Here is a 13,951-nt window from a genome sequence, read left to right as displayed (position 1 = left end):
ACTGTGTTTGACCCCCTTTTGCCTTCAGAACTGCCTTAATTTTACGTGGCATTGATTCAACAAGGTGCTGAAAGCATTCTTTAGAAATGTTGGCCCATATTGATAGGATAGCATCTTGCAGTTGATGGAGATTTGTGGGATGCACATCCAGGGCACGAAGCTCCCATTCCACCACATCCCAAAGATGCTCTATTGGGTTGAGATCTGGTGACTGTGGGGGCCATTTCATTACAGTGAAGTCATTGTCATGTTCAAGAAACCAATTTGAAATGATTCGAGCTTTGTGACATGGTGCATTATCCTGCTGGAAGTAGCCATCAGAGGATGGGTACATGGTGGTCATAAAGGGATGGACATGGTCAGAAACAATGCTCAGGTAGGCCGTGGCATTTAAACGATGCCCAATTGACCCTAAGGGGCCTAAAGTGTGCCAAGAAAACATCCCCCACACCATTACACCACCACCACCAGCCTGCACAGTGGTTTAGAAGGCATGATGGATCCATGTTCTCATTCTGTTTACGCCAAATTCTGACTCTACCATCTGAATGTCTCAACAGAAATCGAGACTCATCAGACCAGGCAACATTCTTCCAGTCTTCAACTGTCCAATTTTGGTGAGCTCGTGCAAATTGTAGCCTCTTTTTTTTATTTGTAGTGGAGATGAGTGGTACCCGGTGGGGTCTTCTGCTGTTGTAGCCCAACCGCCTCAAGGTTGTGCGTGTTGTGGCTTCACAAATGCTTTGCTGCATACCTTGGTTGTAACAAGTGGTTATTTCAGTCAAAGTTGCTCTTATATCAGCTTGAATCAGTCGGCCCATTCTCATCTGACCTCTAGCATCAACAAGGCATTTTTGCCCACAGGAATGCCGCATACTGGATGTTTTTCCCTTTTCACAGCATTCTTTGTAAACCCTAGAAATGGTTGTGTGTGAAAATCCCAGTAACTGAGCAGATTGTGAAATACTCAGACCGGCCCGTCTGGCACCAACAACCATGCCACGCTCAAAATTGCTTAAATCACCTTTCTTTCCCATTCTGACATTCAGTTTGGAGTTCAGGAGATTGTCTTGACCAGGACCACACCCCTAAATGCATTGAAGCAACTGCCATGTGATTGGTTGATTAGATAATTGCATTAATGAGAAATTGAACAGGTGTTCCTAATAATCCTTTAGATGAGTGTATATATGTAATATAAATATTGTCAGTATTTAAATTACTCAAATTGTTTTTGTTAAAGATTTTCCCGAACAAAAGTTTGCTCAAGTAATAACTTTTTACAATGTGCTAAACTTGCAACATAATTTTTTCACCACAGAGATATTTGAATCTATTTAACATCTGGAAGCAACATAATGAAACGTTCATGGGGTAGATGAGTGACCATTTTAATTTTCAATCCATCGAGTGGATGAAGTGTGTAAGCTGTATTGGGACATACCCATTGTTAACACAAGCCCCCAGTTAGAATGTTATTTTACAATAAGACCCCAAAAATTACTCAAAAGACATATTGCAAATCTTTGCAGTACTTACATGTTTATAAAGGAATTGAACAATATTCTGAACAAATAAATGGGAACTAAATCCTATTTGTCTTGCTGGAAATTGTGAATGCTGCCAATTAACCAACAATAATGCACTATTTACTAGTTTTAAATTTTTTTAAGAGAAAACAGTGTTCACTAAGAGGCCACACAACATGACCTAATTTTGCTATTACTTGAGAACTTGAACACCTTTACCAAATCACTCAACAGATGGCATGCCATTTGCCTTTCTAGGTTTTGATGGCTTTTAATTTCTTAGTGTTTTGTATGTTCTTTGGTTTGGTTTCATCTTCTGACACTTTCTCTCCATCTTCATCTTTTTTCTCATCGTCTTGGTCTGCTGCTATCTTGGCCTGTTTTCCCTTTTTCTTCCCATTCATTTCTTTATCCCTCTTCTTGGTCCTCTGCTTCTTCGCTCTCTCTCTGCCTTTGAGAAGTTTCTCTGGTGTGGCCCTGTTTCTCAGGCCCTTTAGGGACCTCTCTCGGACACCCTTCTTCAGTTGAATCGTTTTCATTTTCTTATCTTCGTCATCGTCATCTTCATCGTCGTCATCATCAAAATCGGGTATCCACCAGAAAAGCACCTCATACAGAGAAGCCTCAGGCTGCAGGAAACATGAAATGGTTATAAGGGAATATACCTGTAATAATCTTGATCTATAGAACATATTGGTTTGGAATCAGGTATATTATTATGATGCGAATACTTTATACTCATAGTATTTAGTATGTATTTCGTTTGCCAACAATCACTTCACCCATCAGACTGAAATGCTTGCTGTTTAAATTAGAGACACAGATCTCTCTGCCCGCAATGCATTCAGAGGTAATAGTAACATAGAAGTCCCATTTCCCAATTATAGTATGCCATTCTTGTCTTTCCAGCATAAGTAGCAATGGGCATGTCAATTTAGCAGAAAAGGCTTCTCGTACTACAGTACCACCTCTAGGCCAAACAAAACCACAAGAGTTTTTGAACATTTCCCAGCAGCTTGTTGCTGCTCCACCATTTGTCCTATTTGCATAGAATTGCATGGGATGGTGTAGACCAGTGACATTTAAAATTCTGCCAAGGTTCACCTTTCTACACCTTACCATCTAACGGAAAATTTAATTATGTAAACTACCAATTTATTAAACTGTAATATTAGATAATTTAATTTAGATAAGTTTTGTATTTCATGAAAATACCTAGTTATTCAAAGGATCATATGAATATAACCTGTTTTTGTTCAATGAAAATGTACAACAATGAGGTGACACACTGGCTAAAAAACGCTAGTCATCCATCAACATGGGAAAGGCCAGAGAACACAAAATTAAATGAAACAAAAGATTGTTGACCTTCACAAATCACCCAATGGTTATGAAAAGATAGTTAACTTCTGAAAATACTCATCACCACTATTAGGGCAATAATGAAAAAAGTTAAACCACTAGAACTGCAAAGACTCTTCACTAATTCTCCAAAACTATGATTAGATGCCACCTCTATGCTAACAAGTTTTTTGGAATGGTTGCCAGAAGAAAGCCTCTGCTGTCACCAGACCACAAACATAAGCGCCTGTTGGGTACTCAATTTCATTCAACCTTTTTTGGAAACAGGTTCAATGGGCTGATGGGACAAAAATCGTGCTTTTTGGCAACAAAAAGAATAAAAAGAATCATGTGAAAAAAAAACGATTACCCACTTGGAAATATGGTGGTGGATCAGTGATATTGTGGGGATATTGTGGGAACTTTGTTAAGGGTCCTGCAAAATATAGGTGCATGGTTTGAGCTCAGATGCAAGAGCAATTAGCACCGCTCTCAGACAAGACAAGTCCGAATTAGCGATAATTTCTTTCATTTAATTCGTTCTCAGCAGCAAACGTCATGTAGAAGTTAGGTTTCGTGCAAACATAAGAAAGTCATACTCCCCTGTTGATGCCACCCTCCTTGACTTTGACTAGTTGCAATGGTCATGATTATTCTTGAGCGATTCAACAAGGCCAATCGCTAAAGGCTAAGCGCTAGATGTGGATGTGTAACAAAATACAGAATGAGCACAGCATAAGGTGACTTAGTGAACACATGTAAGACAAAAGTGATTGCAGGGCCTTCAATATATTGCATTTTGCCCCCACCTTTAGGTTACATAGCTACATGGATTCCATCAAGTACAAGGATATTTTAGGTCAAGGTTGTTGGACTTTCCGCCAGGACATCAATCCAAAGAATATGGTTAACTGACTATAGGTTCAAGCATTTTGCAATGGCCATACTCCCCCTGACCTGACCATCCCATTGAAAACCACTGGGCTGAGCTGAAGAGTCCAATAGTGAGGATCAAGGATCTGGAGAATTTCTGTACAGAGGAATGGCCTCAAATCCATATTTATGTGTTTGCAAACATTATAAGAGACAACTCAGAGCTGTTAACCGGCAAAGGGAGGGTGCACATAGTATTAAATGCAGGGTTACCAATAATTGTGGCATAAATGTTTTTGAATATAATAATTATTGCCAATATGTTTTTCTTGTAGAAAAATTTTCACTTAATTAAAGGTTAGATTCATATGAGTTTTTGGATGTAAGATCTAGCTGATGAAAAACAATAAAATATTCACAGCCTTTTTTGTTCATATTTACCTCGGGTTCCAATAACTGGAAGGTATGTGTAACATAAATACTGCACAACTCTGGCCATGGTCATACTAGCGTGTATATGTTTAAACAGCCTAATAAATCTTCACATGTACTCTTCATAACCACTAAGTAATAAGGAAGTATGCTTTCAGTATGACATAAAGCTACTTAAAGACATCCATTAATATGGAAACTGCATCAAACCATGAGTGACAGTGGTAGCTGCTCTACAAAATGAAGATTACAACCTGCACACTGCAGGCATGGATGACTGGCTCTTTACACTATATCACCTGTAGACCATAACTTAATTAGGAATGAGGTATCTAAACCTGGGGAGACTGGAGAGTTCTTGGTATATCGGAGCCATTACCTCCTGGGGTTGGACGTCGCGTCTCAGTGCTGAACGCCTTACAGTCAGCGCTTCATAATAACCTTCTTCCTCCACAGCATTTCGGCCTTTTAGGGTTTCTAAAGGAGCACAAGATGCTCATATTAGGCACGAGTGTGTTGTTTTCGTGTTGTTTTCCCAGTATTAATGGTCATTGTGGTTTACCTGGCCAACATTTTCTATGCAGTGTTAGTAGTGAAGATTTGTCTGGTGTACTTGCCGTGTAGTTTCTGGAAGCCAGAGTTGAGCACCAGCAGGGTGATGGCGATGAACAGACAACGGTTCAGCGTGACCCCTTCCCAGGGTGTCTCTCTCTGGCTCAGGTTCTGGAGGGACATGGCTTTTCGTACAAATAGGGAGGAACACAGGGAAATGTAATGTAAAGGTTAGAAGAGCATACATCAGGTTACATTGGTAGGTTAGTCCAAGAGAGGGAGAGAGAGAGGGGGAGAGAGAGGGGGAGAGAGAGAGGGAGAGAGAGGGGGAGAGAGAGAGGGGGAGAGAGAGAGGGGGAGAGAGAGGGGGGGAGAGAGAGGGGGGGGGATAGGGGGAGAGAGAGAGGGGGAGAGAGAGAGGGGGAGAGAGAGTGGGGGAGAGAGAGAGGGGGAGAGAGGGGGGGGGGAGAGAGGGGGAGAGAGTGGGGGAGAGAGAGGGGGAGAGAGGGCAGAAAGACGGAGGTGGGCTCATTACTTTTTGCAAGGATAATGGATTCTCTGGGCATCATTTTGGGGCCTGGCATTACTGGAGGTTCCTGTTGAGAAGGGATGGCACTTTCCTGGATGGTCCTCCTCGTCTCCTGGGCGTACATTTCTGCAGAGAAACAGTTCACATTTCAACACATATTTGCATTTGTGAGGTAGAAGCATTGGGATCTTTCCACCTGTCACCTGTATTGGGAGCAGACCAGGACAGTTGGTACTGTAAACTTTGTCCTATGGCTTCTGGAATGGAGAGGAGCGAGAGGAGGATCAAGAGAGAACTGAGAGTAGTAGCAGAGAGAGAGAGAGAGAGAAACTAACCTCCCTTGCTCTAAATTAGCTTTGCTTGCAATTTCATTAAAGCTGCCCCAGTAGGTCTGGGAAGGGAATTTACTCTGTCGTAGGACAAGATATCATATTTCATAGATGTGGTGACTATGTAGGGAAATGCTCCTCCTGCATCACTACATCCCATGTTAGTAGAAAGCCGTATTCTGGAACAGACCCTAACCATTCTGTTACAGTTCAGATGAGGACCTCTTGACTCCAAGCTAGATTCAGCAACACTTTAAGTATCACACGTGACGAGATAAAGTAATGGTATGGATTATGAAGGCCATTGTGAGGCTTGTTAGTGACACATTTTTCCAGTAGTCAGTCCAGTAGTACTTGGAATATGGACTATATTTACTATTATCTGTGGTCTGACACAGGCACTAAAAACTGGGTCTGACTCATGCTTTTCATTGTGGTCGGTAAGCTTTAGTTGAACCAGTGGTCTAGTGTCTTTGTATATTTCGTACCTGGCCCTGGTCTGCGGACCTGTCTGACAGGCCTCTGAGGTGGAGGATCTGGTATGCCTAACTCCTCCTCAAACGTATCAAAACTCTCTTCCATCTCTCCCCTGAGGGAGATATAAAGGACATGGGAGAAAGAATGGGGAGAGGCATGAGAAACGACTGTCCCATTGCCAACATTTATACGTTTTCTTCTGTGAACTCTTCTGAATGGATTAGAAGCCAGACTCAAGTTGTTAAATGCGTGCGGTTAGAACACAGTCATACCTATGGATTAGTTGGTATTTGTAAAAAAAAAAAAAGACAGATTGGTATAGGATTACAAAGGATATCAAGTTACATTAAATTACATTTCAGCTATTATATAAGTTGCATTACAATACAAATAATAATTGAATGTGTAAACATAATGCATGCTCCATTGGTTTTTAATAAGCATATAATGACCCTATTAAAGCAAAAACAACTAAATAGCATTACATGTATTCTAGCAACCTATTTAGCACTAGAATAACTTAAGGCACAGTCTACTAACTTAAATTATTACATTCTAAACCACTGAAGCTGTAGTTCAGGACATGACATTTCTGACTGAACCTTGAACTTACCTCACAACAGTCGTACAATAGGAATGAGCCCAAACGGAGACAAAAACATTCTAAGACACTTCTATTTCCGGCTGTGATAGCGTTCACCCCAATCACAAGGACGTTTCTAACACTTGACCTCATACAGTGTCTTACCTTGTTCGACACTAGAGGTCCGAAGGGAAAAAAAAACAAGGACCTTTGTCGCCAAGCAGTTGTACCAGAGCGGGGGGCCGTTCTATGGAGGGTGACAGCCAAGCACAGGTGCAGCCTGGAGAATGAAAAAACTAAAGGCACTGAGTGTCAGTCAGAGGGGCTTGAACAAGGCTGGGTAGAATACACGCCAGCTGCCAAATACAGAGAGGGATGGGGCAGAGCAGGGGTTTGGAAAAATCAGGAATAGCCTCTCTTGATGCTTTGTGGCTGAACAAATGCAACGTGTAAATTGTTGGTCCCATGATTCGTTAGATTAGACAAGATGGTCCATATGCACAATTTGTGCAAGATTTATTTTGCTCCCCGTTAGTGAGCATTTCTCCTTAGCCACGATAATCCATCCCCTGGACGTGTGTGACATATGAAGGTGCTGGCTGTAATTACATGGTCATTTCCCTGATGGGGACACTGAAAGGCCATTCTACCTTACTGCAACACCACAGATGTCACCAGCTCGGGGGTGGGGGGGGCGTAATTGGCACGCTGGTCTCAGGAATGTCCCCCAGAGCCGTTGACAGGAAATGGTGATGGTTCATTTCACCTCCTGCCAAAGGTAGGGACAACGAATGCGGTTGCCTTTTCACTGATGGCTGTCTTAATGCACAAACATACTGCGATGAGATGCTGAGGCCCAGGGTCGGCTGCTACCAGGATCTCACATTTCAGCATGGTAATGTAAACCGATCGGCCATAACATTACGACCACCTGCCTGATATTGTGTAGGTCCACCTTTTGCAGCAAAAACAGCCTTGACCCGTCAAGGCACGGACTCCACTAGACCTTTGAAGGTGTGCTGTGGTATCTGGCACCAAGACGTTAGCAGCTGATCCTTTAAGTCCTGTAAGTTGCGAGGTGGGGCCTCCATGGATTGGACCTGTTTGTCCAGCACATCCCACAGATGCTCGATTGGATTGAGATCTGGGGAATTTGGAGGCCAAATCATCATCTTGGACTCATTGTTTGGTTCCTCAAACCATTCCTGAACCATGGCAGGGTGCATTATCCTGCTGAAAGAGACCAAGCCATCAGGGAATACCGTTGCCATGAAAGGGTGCACATGGTCTGCAACAACGCTCAGGTAGGTGGTACGTGTCAAAGTAACATACACATGAGTGGCAGGACCCAAGGTTTCCCAGCAGAACATTGCCCAAAGTATCACACTGCCTCCGCCGCCTTGCCTTCTTCCCATAATGCATCCTGGTGCCATGTGTTCTCCAGGTAAGCGACGCACACGCACCCGGCCATCCATGTGTTGTAAAAGAAAACGTGATTCATCAGACCAGGCCACCTTTTCCATTGCTCCATTGCACTTTCAGCAGTGGACAGGGGTCAACATTAGCACCCTGAATGGTCTGCAGCTACTCAGCCCCATACACAACAAACTGTGATGCACAAACTGTTCTGACACCTTTCTATTAGTACCAGCATTTACATTTTTAGCAATTTGAGCTACAGAAGCTTGTCTGTTGGATCGGACCACACAGGCCACCCTTCGATCCCCGCGTGCATCAATGAGCCTTGGCCGCCCATTTGTCAAAGTCACTCAGATCCTTATGCTTGCCCATTTTTCCTGCTTCTAACACATCAACTTTGAGGACAGAATGTTCACTTGCTGCCTAATATATCCCGCCCACTGACAGGTACCATGATAACGAGATTTTCAGTGTTATTCACTTCACCTGTGAGTGGTCATAATGTTATGGCTGATCGGTGTTAAGTCCACCATGTCACAGAATGTGTTCTCAGCTTCCTCTAAGCTGAAGTTCTTCCATATCCTGCCTACTCACCGGACATGTCACCCACTGAGCAAGTTTGGGATTCTCTGGATCAGCGTGCAACAGTACGTTTCGGTTCCTGCCAATATCCAGCCACTGAAGAAGGACATTCCATGACCACAATCAACAGCCTGATCAAACAGCCTGAGCAAACGTGATGTGTCCTGCTGCATGAGGCAAATAGTCCCAGAAGATACTGACTAATTATCTGAACCACGCCCCTACTTTTTTCTCTAACGGTATCTATGACCAACAGATGCATTTCGATATATTCCGTCCTAATCATTTACATGAACTGCAATCTCCTGTGGTCACAGTTACATCAAGCAGCTGATCAAATTATGCATTATTTTATATATGTGTTTTAGAAATCATTTGAACTGTAACTCTGTATTTTTGCATTTTTGTTGAAATGGTTGCATGTTGTGTTTGTATTTTGTTTAGCGTATGTTGCAGGGCTGCTTCTTATGCTGGCTTTTGTTCCAGACCATGGATGTATGCATCCACCAGGTGATGTTACCCATGGCTACTTCGAATTCGACTGATATTTTTTGATTGATAATTAACACAAGCCTGTGTTTCTTTTCCAATAAGCTACAGCTGTACTGTGCTAGTCATTGTTTCAATACATGTGAGGATTTCATTACAGCATTGGCCACTAGGGGGCTGTACAAGGCAAGTGGGAGAGGCCTCGTTGGACCATGCCCCGGGCTGATACAGGGGTTAAAGGTAGAGTGGAAGCGACTACCCAAAACCCATCTTGGTCCATCCTTCAGATCCACCTTGGGTTCGGGTCTGATATTTAAACGTTGCCAGCTCTGGCCTGACTCCTGTTTGAATGTCATAATTTTGTTTTAATCTACCTCTCACTGACCCGAATGGACCTGAACACAAATAAGCCTGGAGGGCCAAAACACATAGTTTTTGGTTTTCCGTAGTAATTATTTGCACTCAGGTAATTATTAATTTCTCAGGTATGAATCGCCATTATTAAAAAGTTAGGGTGGAAATTAGAAGTGTTTTGGCAATCAAGGACTGGAGTTGAAAAGCTGTGGCCTAAAGAATAATTAACTGTAGTAATGTACATTAATATACATTTTTAGATGACCAAGTCTATGTATAAACACACATTCCTTAACTACGGATTTTTATTAACATAACTGTTTTTCGTCACTCCAAGTGGGTCTGAGTTGTCCTTGAGTCCATATGGATTTGATCCAAATGTTCCGGTCCAGGTCCCCATTTAAAACATACACCTGTGTCTACGGGTCTTACTGTCCTTACTTTGGGTCCTGGACTGAATTGTTGTGTGTCTCTAAGTCATATCAAATACTGTGCCAACTCAAACAGGGGGATGACAAAATGCTAAACGCTAGGACTGGGGACAGAGTGGGCAGCAGAAGGCCTAGTGAATAGTGGAGGCCCAATACCTAAAAGGTTGCTGATTCAAATCTCTGAGCCGACAAGGTGGCTTTGTTGTGCTTTGAGCGAGGCACTTTACCCTAATCGCTGCAAGTTAGCTGGATAAGGGCCGTTTGCTAAATTACCAAAATACAGGTGTTGGTGGGGGGTTGGGATGGAAGAGGGAGGCTTTGGGGGGTGCAGGGAGGCTTTGGGGGGTGCAGGGAGCACACAGCTGGTATGCAGGATTAGCTAGTGAGAAGGAGAGCTGAGTCATGACGTTGTTGTGTGTCCTTCCTAATACTGAATGCAGTCTGCATGGTGCCCCCTAGTGGTCATCTGCTGTCCGTGTCACCCATGGGTACAGGAGACATCTGATCCAGGGCTTAAATGACACCCTGTTCTCTAGATAAAGCATGACTTTGAAACATGCTCTCGTCCCCTTGTCACTGCTGTGGGGAGTCAAACTCGACCAAGTGGGTCCCAAAAACTTGGGAGGCTGTTTCAAGGTCTACGGAAGCCCCGTGTGGACTTAGGATGATGGGTAAAATGGGCTAACAAAGCCTCCGGACTCACTGTGCCCCAAATTCTCTCACAGGGGAGTGCTGTGGTCGGAGTTGGTGCCCTGGCCTCATTTGTCCTTACGTAAGGAGGAAACAGAGCTGAAGATAGAGTGACAGCGTCCACCACCCTGTGGGACCAGAGTCTCCTTAGGCCCTGCATCACTATGAGACATTATGAAGCGGAAAATCCCATTAGCTCTTATTGCCTGGTTGGCAGTTAGCGGGTATGATGTATGCCCAGAGTAAATGAGCGTGATTCAACTGTTAATTATATTTTCAAACAATCTGACAATGATGAACGTGGCCATAGAATGGCTGCAACCTCAATTTGCAATGTGACAGAGGGACATATTTGTTTCATTTACGGTCTGTGCCAATACTGGATATAGTTTGTACTTCGGATTTTCAAGAGGAAATCAAACATTAAAGAGAGAGCGAGCTAAAGGAAGCCTGGGGGGAAAAGGGAGAAAAAACAGGTTATGGGTTATATTTCCATCTGGTGTTCCACAGACAGTAATAATATCAACAAACTACCTGTTGATAAGGAACTGCTTCTTTGTGTTAGGTTTAGAAGAAGATTTAGGGTAAGGGTAGATTTTAGGGAAGTAGTTCCCTACTTTGGTCCTCCAGTACCCCCAACAGTACATCTTTTTATTGCAGCCCCAGCTGGGCACATCTGATTTAACTAGTCTACTAATTTTCAGGCTCTCGTTGTCGTTGAGTTCAATTGGGCGGGCTTGTCCGTGGCTACAACAAACATGTGAGCTGTTGGTGGTACTTTAGAACCAAAGTTGGGAACCATTGGGTTAGAGCAAGGGTTAGGGTTGTTAGTTAGTTCAAATTGTACAGTAGATCAAGATTCAGTAGATCAATCAATCAATCAAATGGATTTATTTATAAAGCCTTTTTTACATCAGCAGTTTCCACAAAGTGCTTTTACAAAACATCCAGCCTGAAACCACAAGGAGCAAGCAGCAACAGTGTTGTAGCACAGTGGCTAGGAAAATCTCCCTAAAAGGGGGTGAAATTTAGGAAGAAACCTAGAGAGGAACCAGGCTCGAAGAGGTTACCAGTCCTCTTTTGGCTGTGACGGGTGAACATTTTAAGAATACAAGTTGTAATGATGAATACATGTATGTGGGCTGTGTCCAGAGTCTATTCAAGTGTGGCAGTGTGGTAGCTGGAATCATCAGGTATCATAATGATCTACAACACAACCGAGTGGCCTTTGGACAGGGACAGCAACGAGTCTTGCAAGCCTGGTACTCCGGAGGTGTGGGCCAAGACCTAATTTATCATAAATGTAAACGGAGCAGGAGACAAGTAATATTTAGAGAGCGCATTCCTTTGATTTACAGTGGAGAAGGAGAACTGACCCTACTCCCCTGGCACAATAATATAGCAGTGTAGGACCATGGGGCTGAGACGGGGAGGGGGTCCAGTGACACTGTGGCCCTATCCAGGGAAACATCTACAGACCCACTTTTGGGACTCTGAAAGTAAAGTGTTAGGTTTATTCACATACATGCTCTCTCATTCTTCAAGCCCATTTCAGTAAGATCTAGTGATTTAAAACCTAGGAAATATGTGTACTACTTCAACTTTTGTGGAATACAGAACCGGTATTAACTGGAAATGGATTATGATGATGTGAAAATGCAGGAGAGGAACAGCGGTCATAAAACCTGATGAGTCGGCAGGCAAATTCGCTAACAAAAGTGGAGGATGAATCACAGCTTCGGGATTTTTCCTGCAAGGCCTCCGAGAGAGAGGGTAGGACCCACCATGCAGGTATCTTCTGAACGCTGTCTGTCTCAGTGGTAGTCCCTGGAGACTGTGTGTCTGTCTCAGTGGTAGTCCCTGGAGACTGTGTGTCTGTCTCAGTGGTAGTCCCTGGAGACTGTGTGTCTGTCTCAGTGGTAGTCCCTGGAGACTGTGTGTCTGTCTCAGTGGTAGTCCCTGGAGACTGTGTGTCTGTCTCAGTGGTAGTCCCTGGAGACTGTGTGTCTGTCTCAGTGGTAGTCCCTGGAGACTGTGTGTCTGTCTCAGTGGTAGTCCCTGGAGACTGTGTGCGATGAGGATACAGAGTGAGAGAACACTCAGAGGGGGGCCCTGAACTGAAATTTGAACCTTCAAATGTTAGAGGTTTGTTGAGAACTTTCCAACCAGAGTACCAGAGTGAAATCTTAGAGTATGTTTCTGTGGGATTGGGGTGGGGGGGTGTGTTAGAAGTGGGTGGATGGATCAAATGTTAAGAAATATTGTGCTGACCCCTATACAACTGCTACACTTGTCTTGCTTCTTTTTTCTTCCAACCTTCAGTATGGACCCTTCAATGTGTCTGTGGGGAAATGGATAAATTCATACTCGTGCCTTGGGAGGATGAGTGTTCAGGCAAGTGTTTAGATGTCTCATCCACATGGTAGTTGGTCCATCATTCTCCCAATGGAGGAGGGGATAGCATAGTAAGGACATCTTATAATAAAGGGCAAGATTGAATTCAGGAGCTGGGCTTGCAAGGAGCCTGGAATGAGACTCTGTCCCACAGTTGGGCTGTCATTCATAGTCATAGAATATTAACGACTGTACTGTTCTCTGATTATATTAGTGTCAGACTGCACTGCTTTCCATCAGGTTCAGGCATTGCATTGCTGCTCATTGATTTTATAAATGTAGTTTAGAATCTTGTGGAATCCTGGGAGGCTTGGCATGTTCTCTTTTGTTTACTGATAGTAGCAGGTTTTGGAGTCAGGAAGAGGGTTGAGTCAGCAGTGGATTAAGATGTAAATTATTGGAGTACATGTGGAGGTGAATAGAGTAGGTGGGTAGGTGGGACATGAATGTAGCCAAGAGATAAACAAGAGTTAGAGTTGAATATGTTTTAGCTTTTTATTTAACCCTTTGTCACAATTTCGAAAAGATGGTTAGGGTGAATTGAGGCATTGCACATATTCACCTTACATTAAAAAGGTGTTTCCTAACAGAACCGAGGACCTTGCTAGCTTGTGCTGGCTCTGCACACCTTTCTTAGGTCCGGCCCACTCTCTTTCACAAGCCAGCCATAGGGCTTATACATTTCGAGACAATGGTTTGGGAAGACAACTGCAACTCATACCCATTTAGAAAACATTTGTGGCTATTGCATTTATTACAAATGTCTTTGGTAAACCATTAATTAAAAAGCTCTGTAAACACATTTGTATGACAGTGCACCATATGGAAAGCATTCTCTCATGCAGGAACCTCATCCTCCATATACATGTGAACTGATGAGCCAAAACATTATGACCACTCAAAGGTAATGTGAATAATTGACCATCTCCTAACAAGGGCACATGTCA

At 43.3% G+C, this 13,951-nt stretch overlaps 1 protein-coding gene across 1 annotated transcript; it reads right to left on the bottom strand.

Annotated features, from left to right (window-relative positions):
* Positions 1-1,299: 1,299 nt before the first annotated feature.
* Positions 1,300-8,786, bottom strand: LOC105020613. Its single transcript, XM_010887779.3, has 8 exons — positions 8,659-8,786; positions 6,676-6,925; positions 6,074-6,174; positions 5,460-5,513; positions 5,263-5,382; positions 4,793-4,912; positions 4,555-4,652; positions 1,300-2,158 (listed from the first exon to the last, which is right to left on the bottom strand). The coding sequence occupies exons 3-8, from the start codon at positions 6,165-6,167 to the stop codon at positions 1,784-1,786; spliced, it is 861 nt and encodes a 286-aa protein (XP_010886081.2). The 5' UTR covers positions 6,168-6,174; positions 6,676-6,925; positions 8,659-8,786; the 3' UTR covers positions 1,300-1,783.
* Between the last annotated feature and the right edge of the window lie 5,165 nt (positions 8,787-13,951).

This window comes from Esox lucius, chromosome 3, assembly GCF_011004845.1.
Source record: "Esox lucius isolate fEsoLuc1 chromosome 3, fEsoLuc1.pri, whole genome shotgun sequence".
Classification (NCBI taxonomy): domain Eukaryota; kingdom Metazoa; phylum Chordata; class Actinopteri; order Esociformes; family Esocidae; genus Esox; species Esox lucius.
Note: the sequence above shows the minus strand (reverse complement) of the source record. Positions and strands in the feature narration are given on the sequence as shown.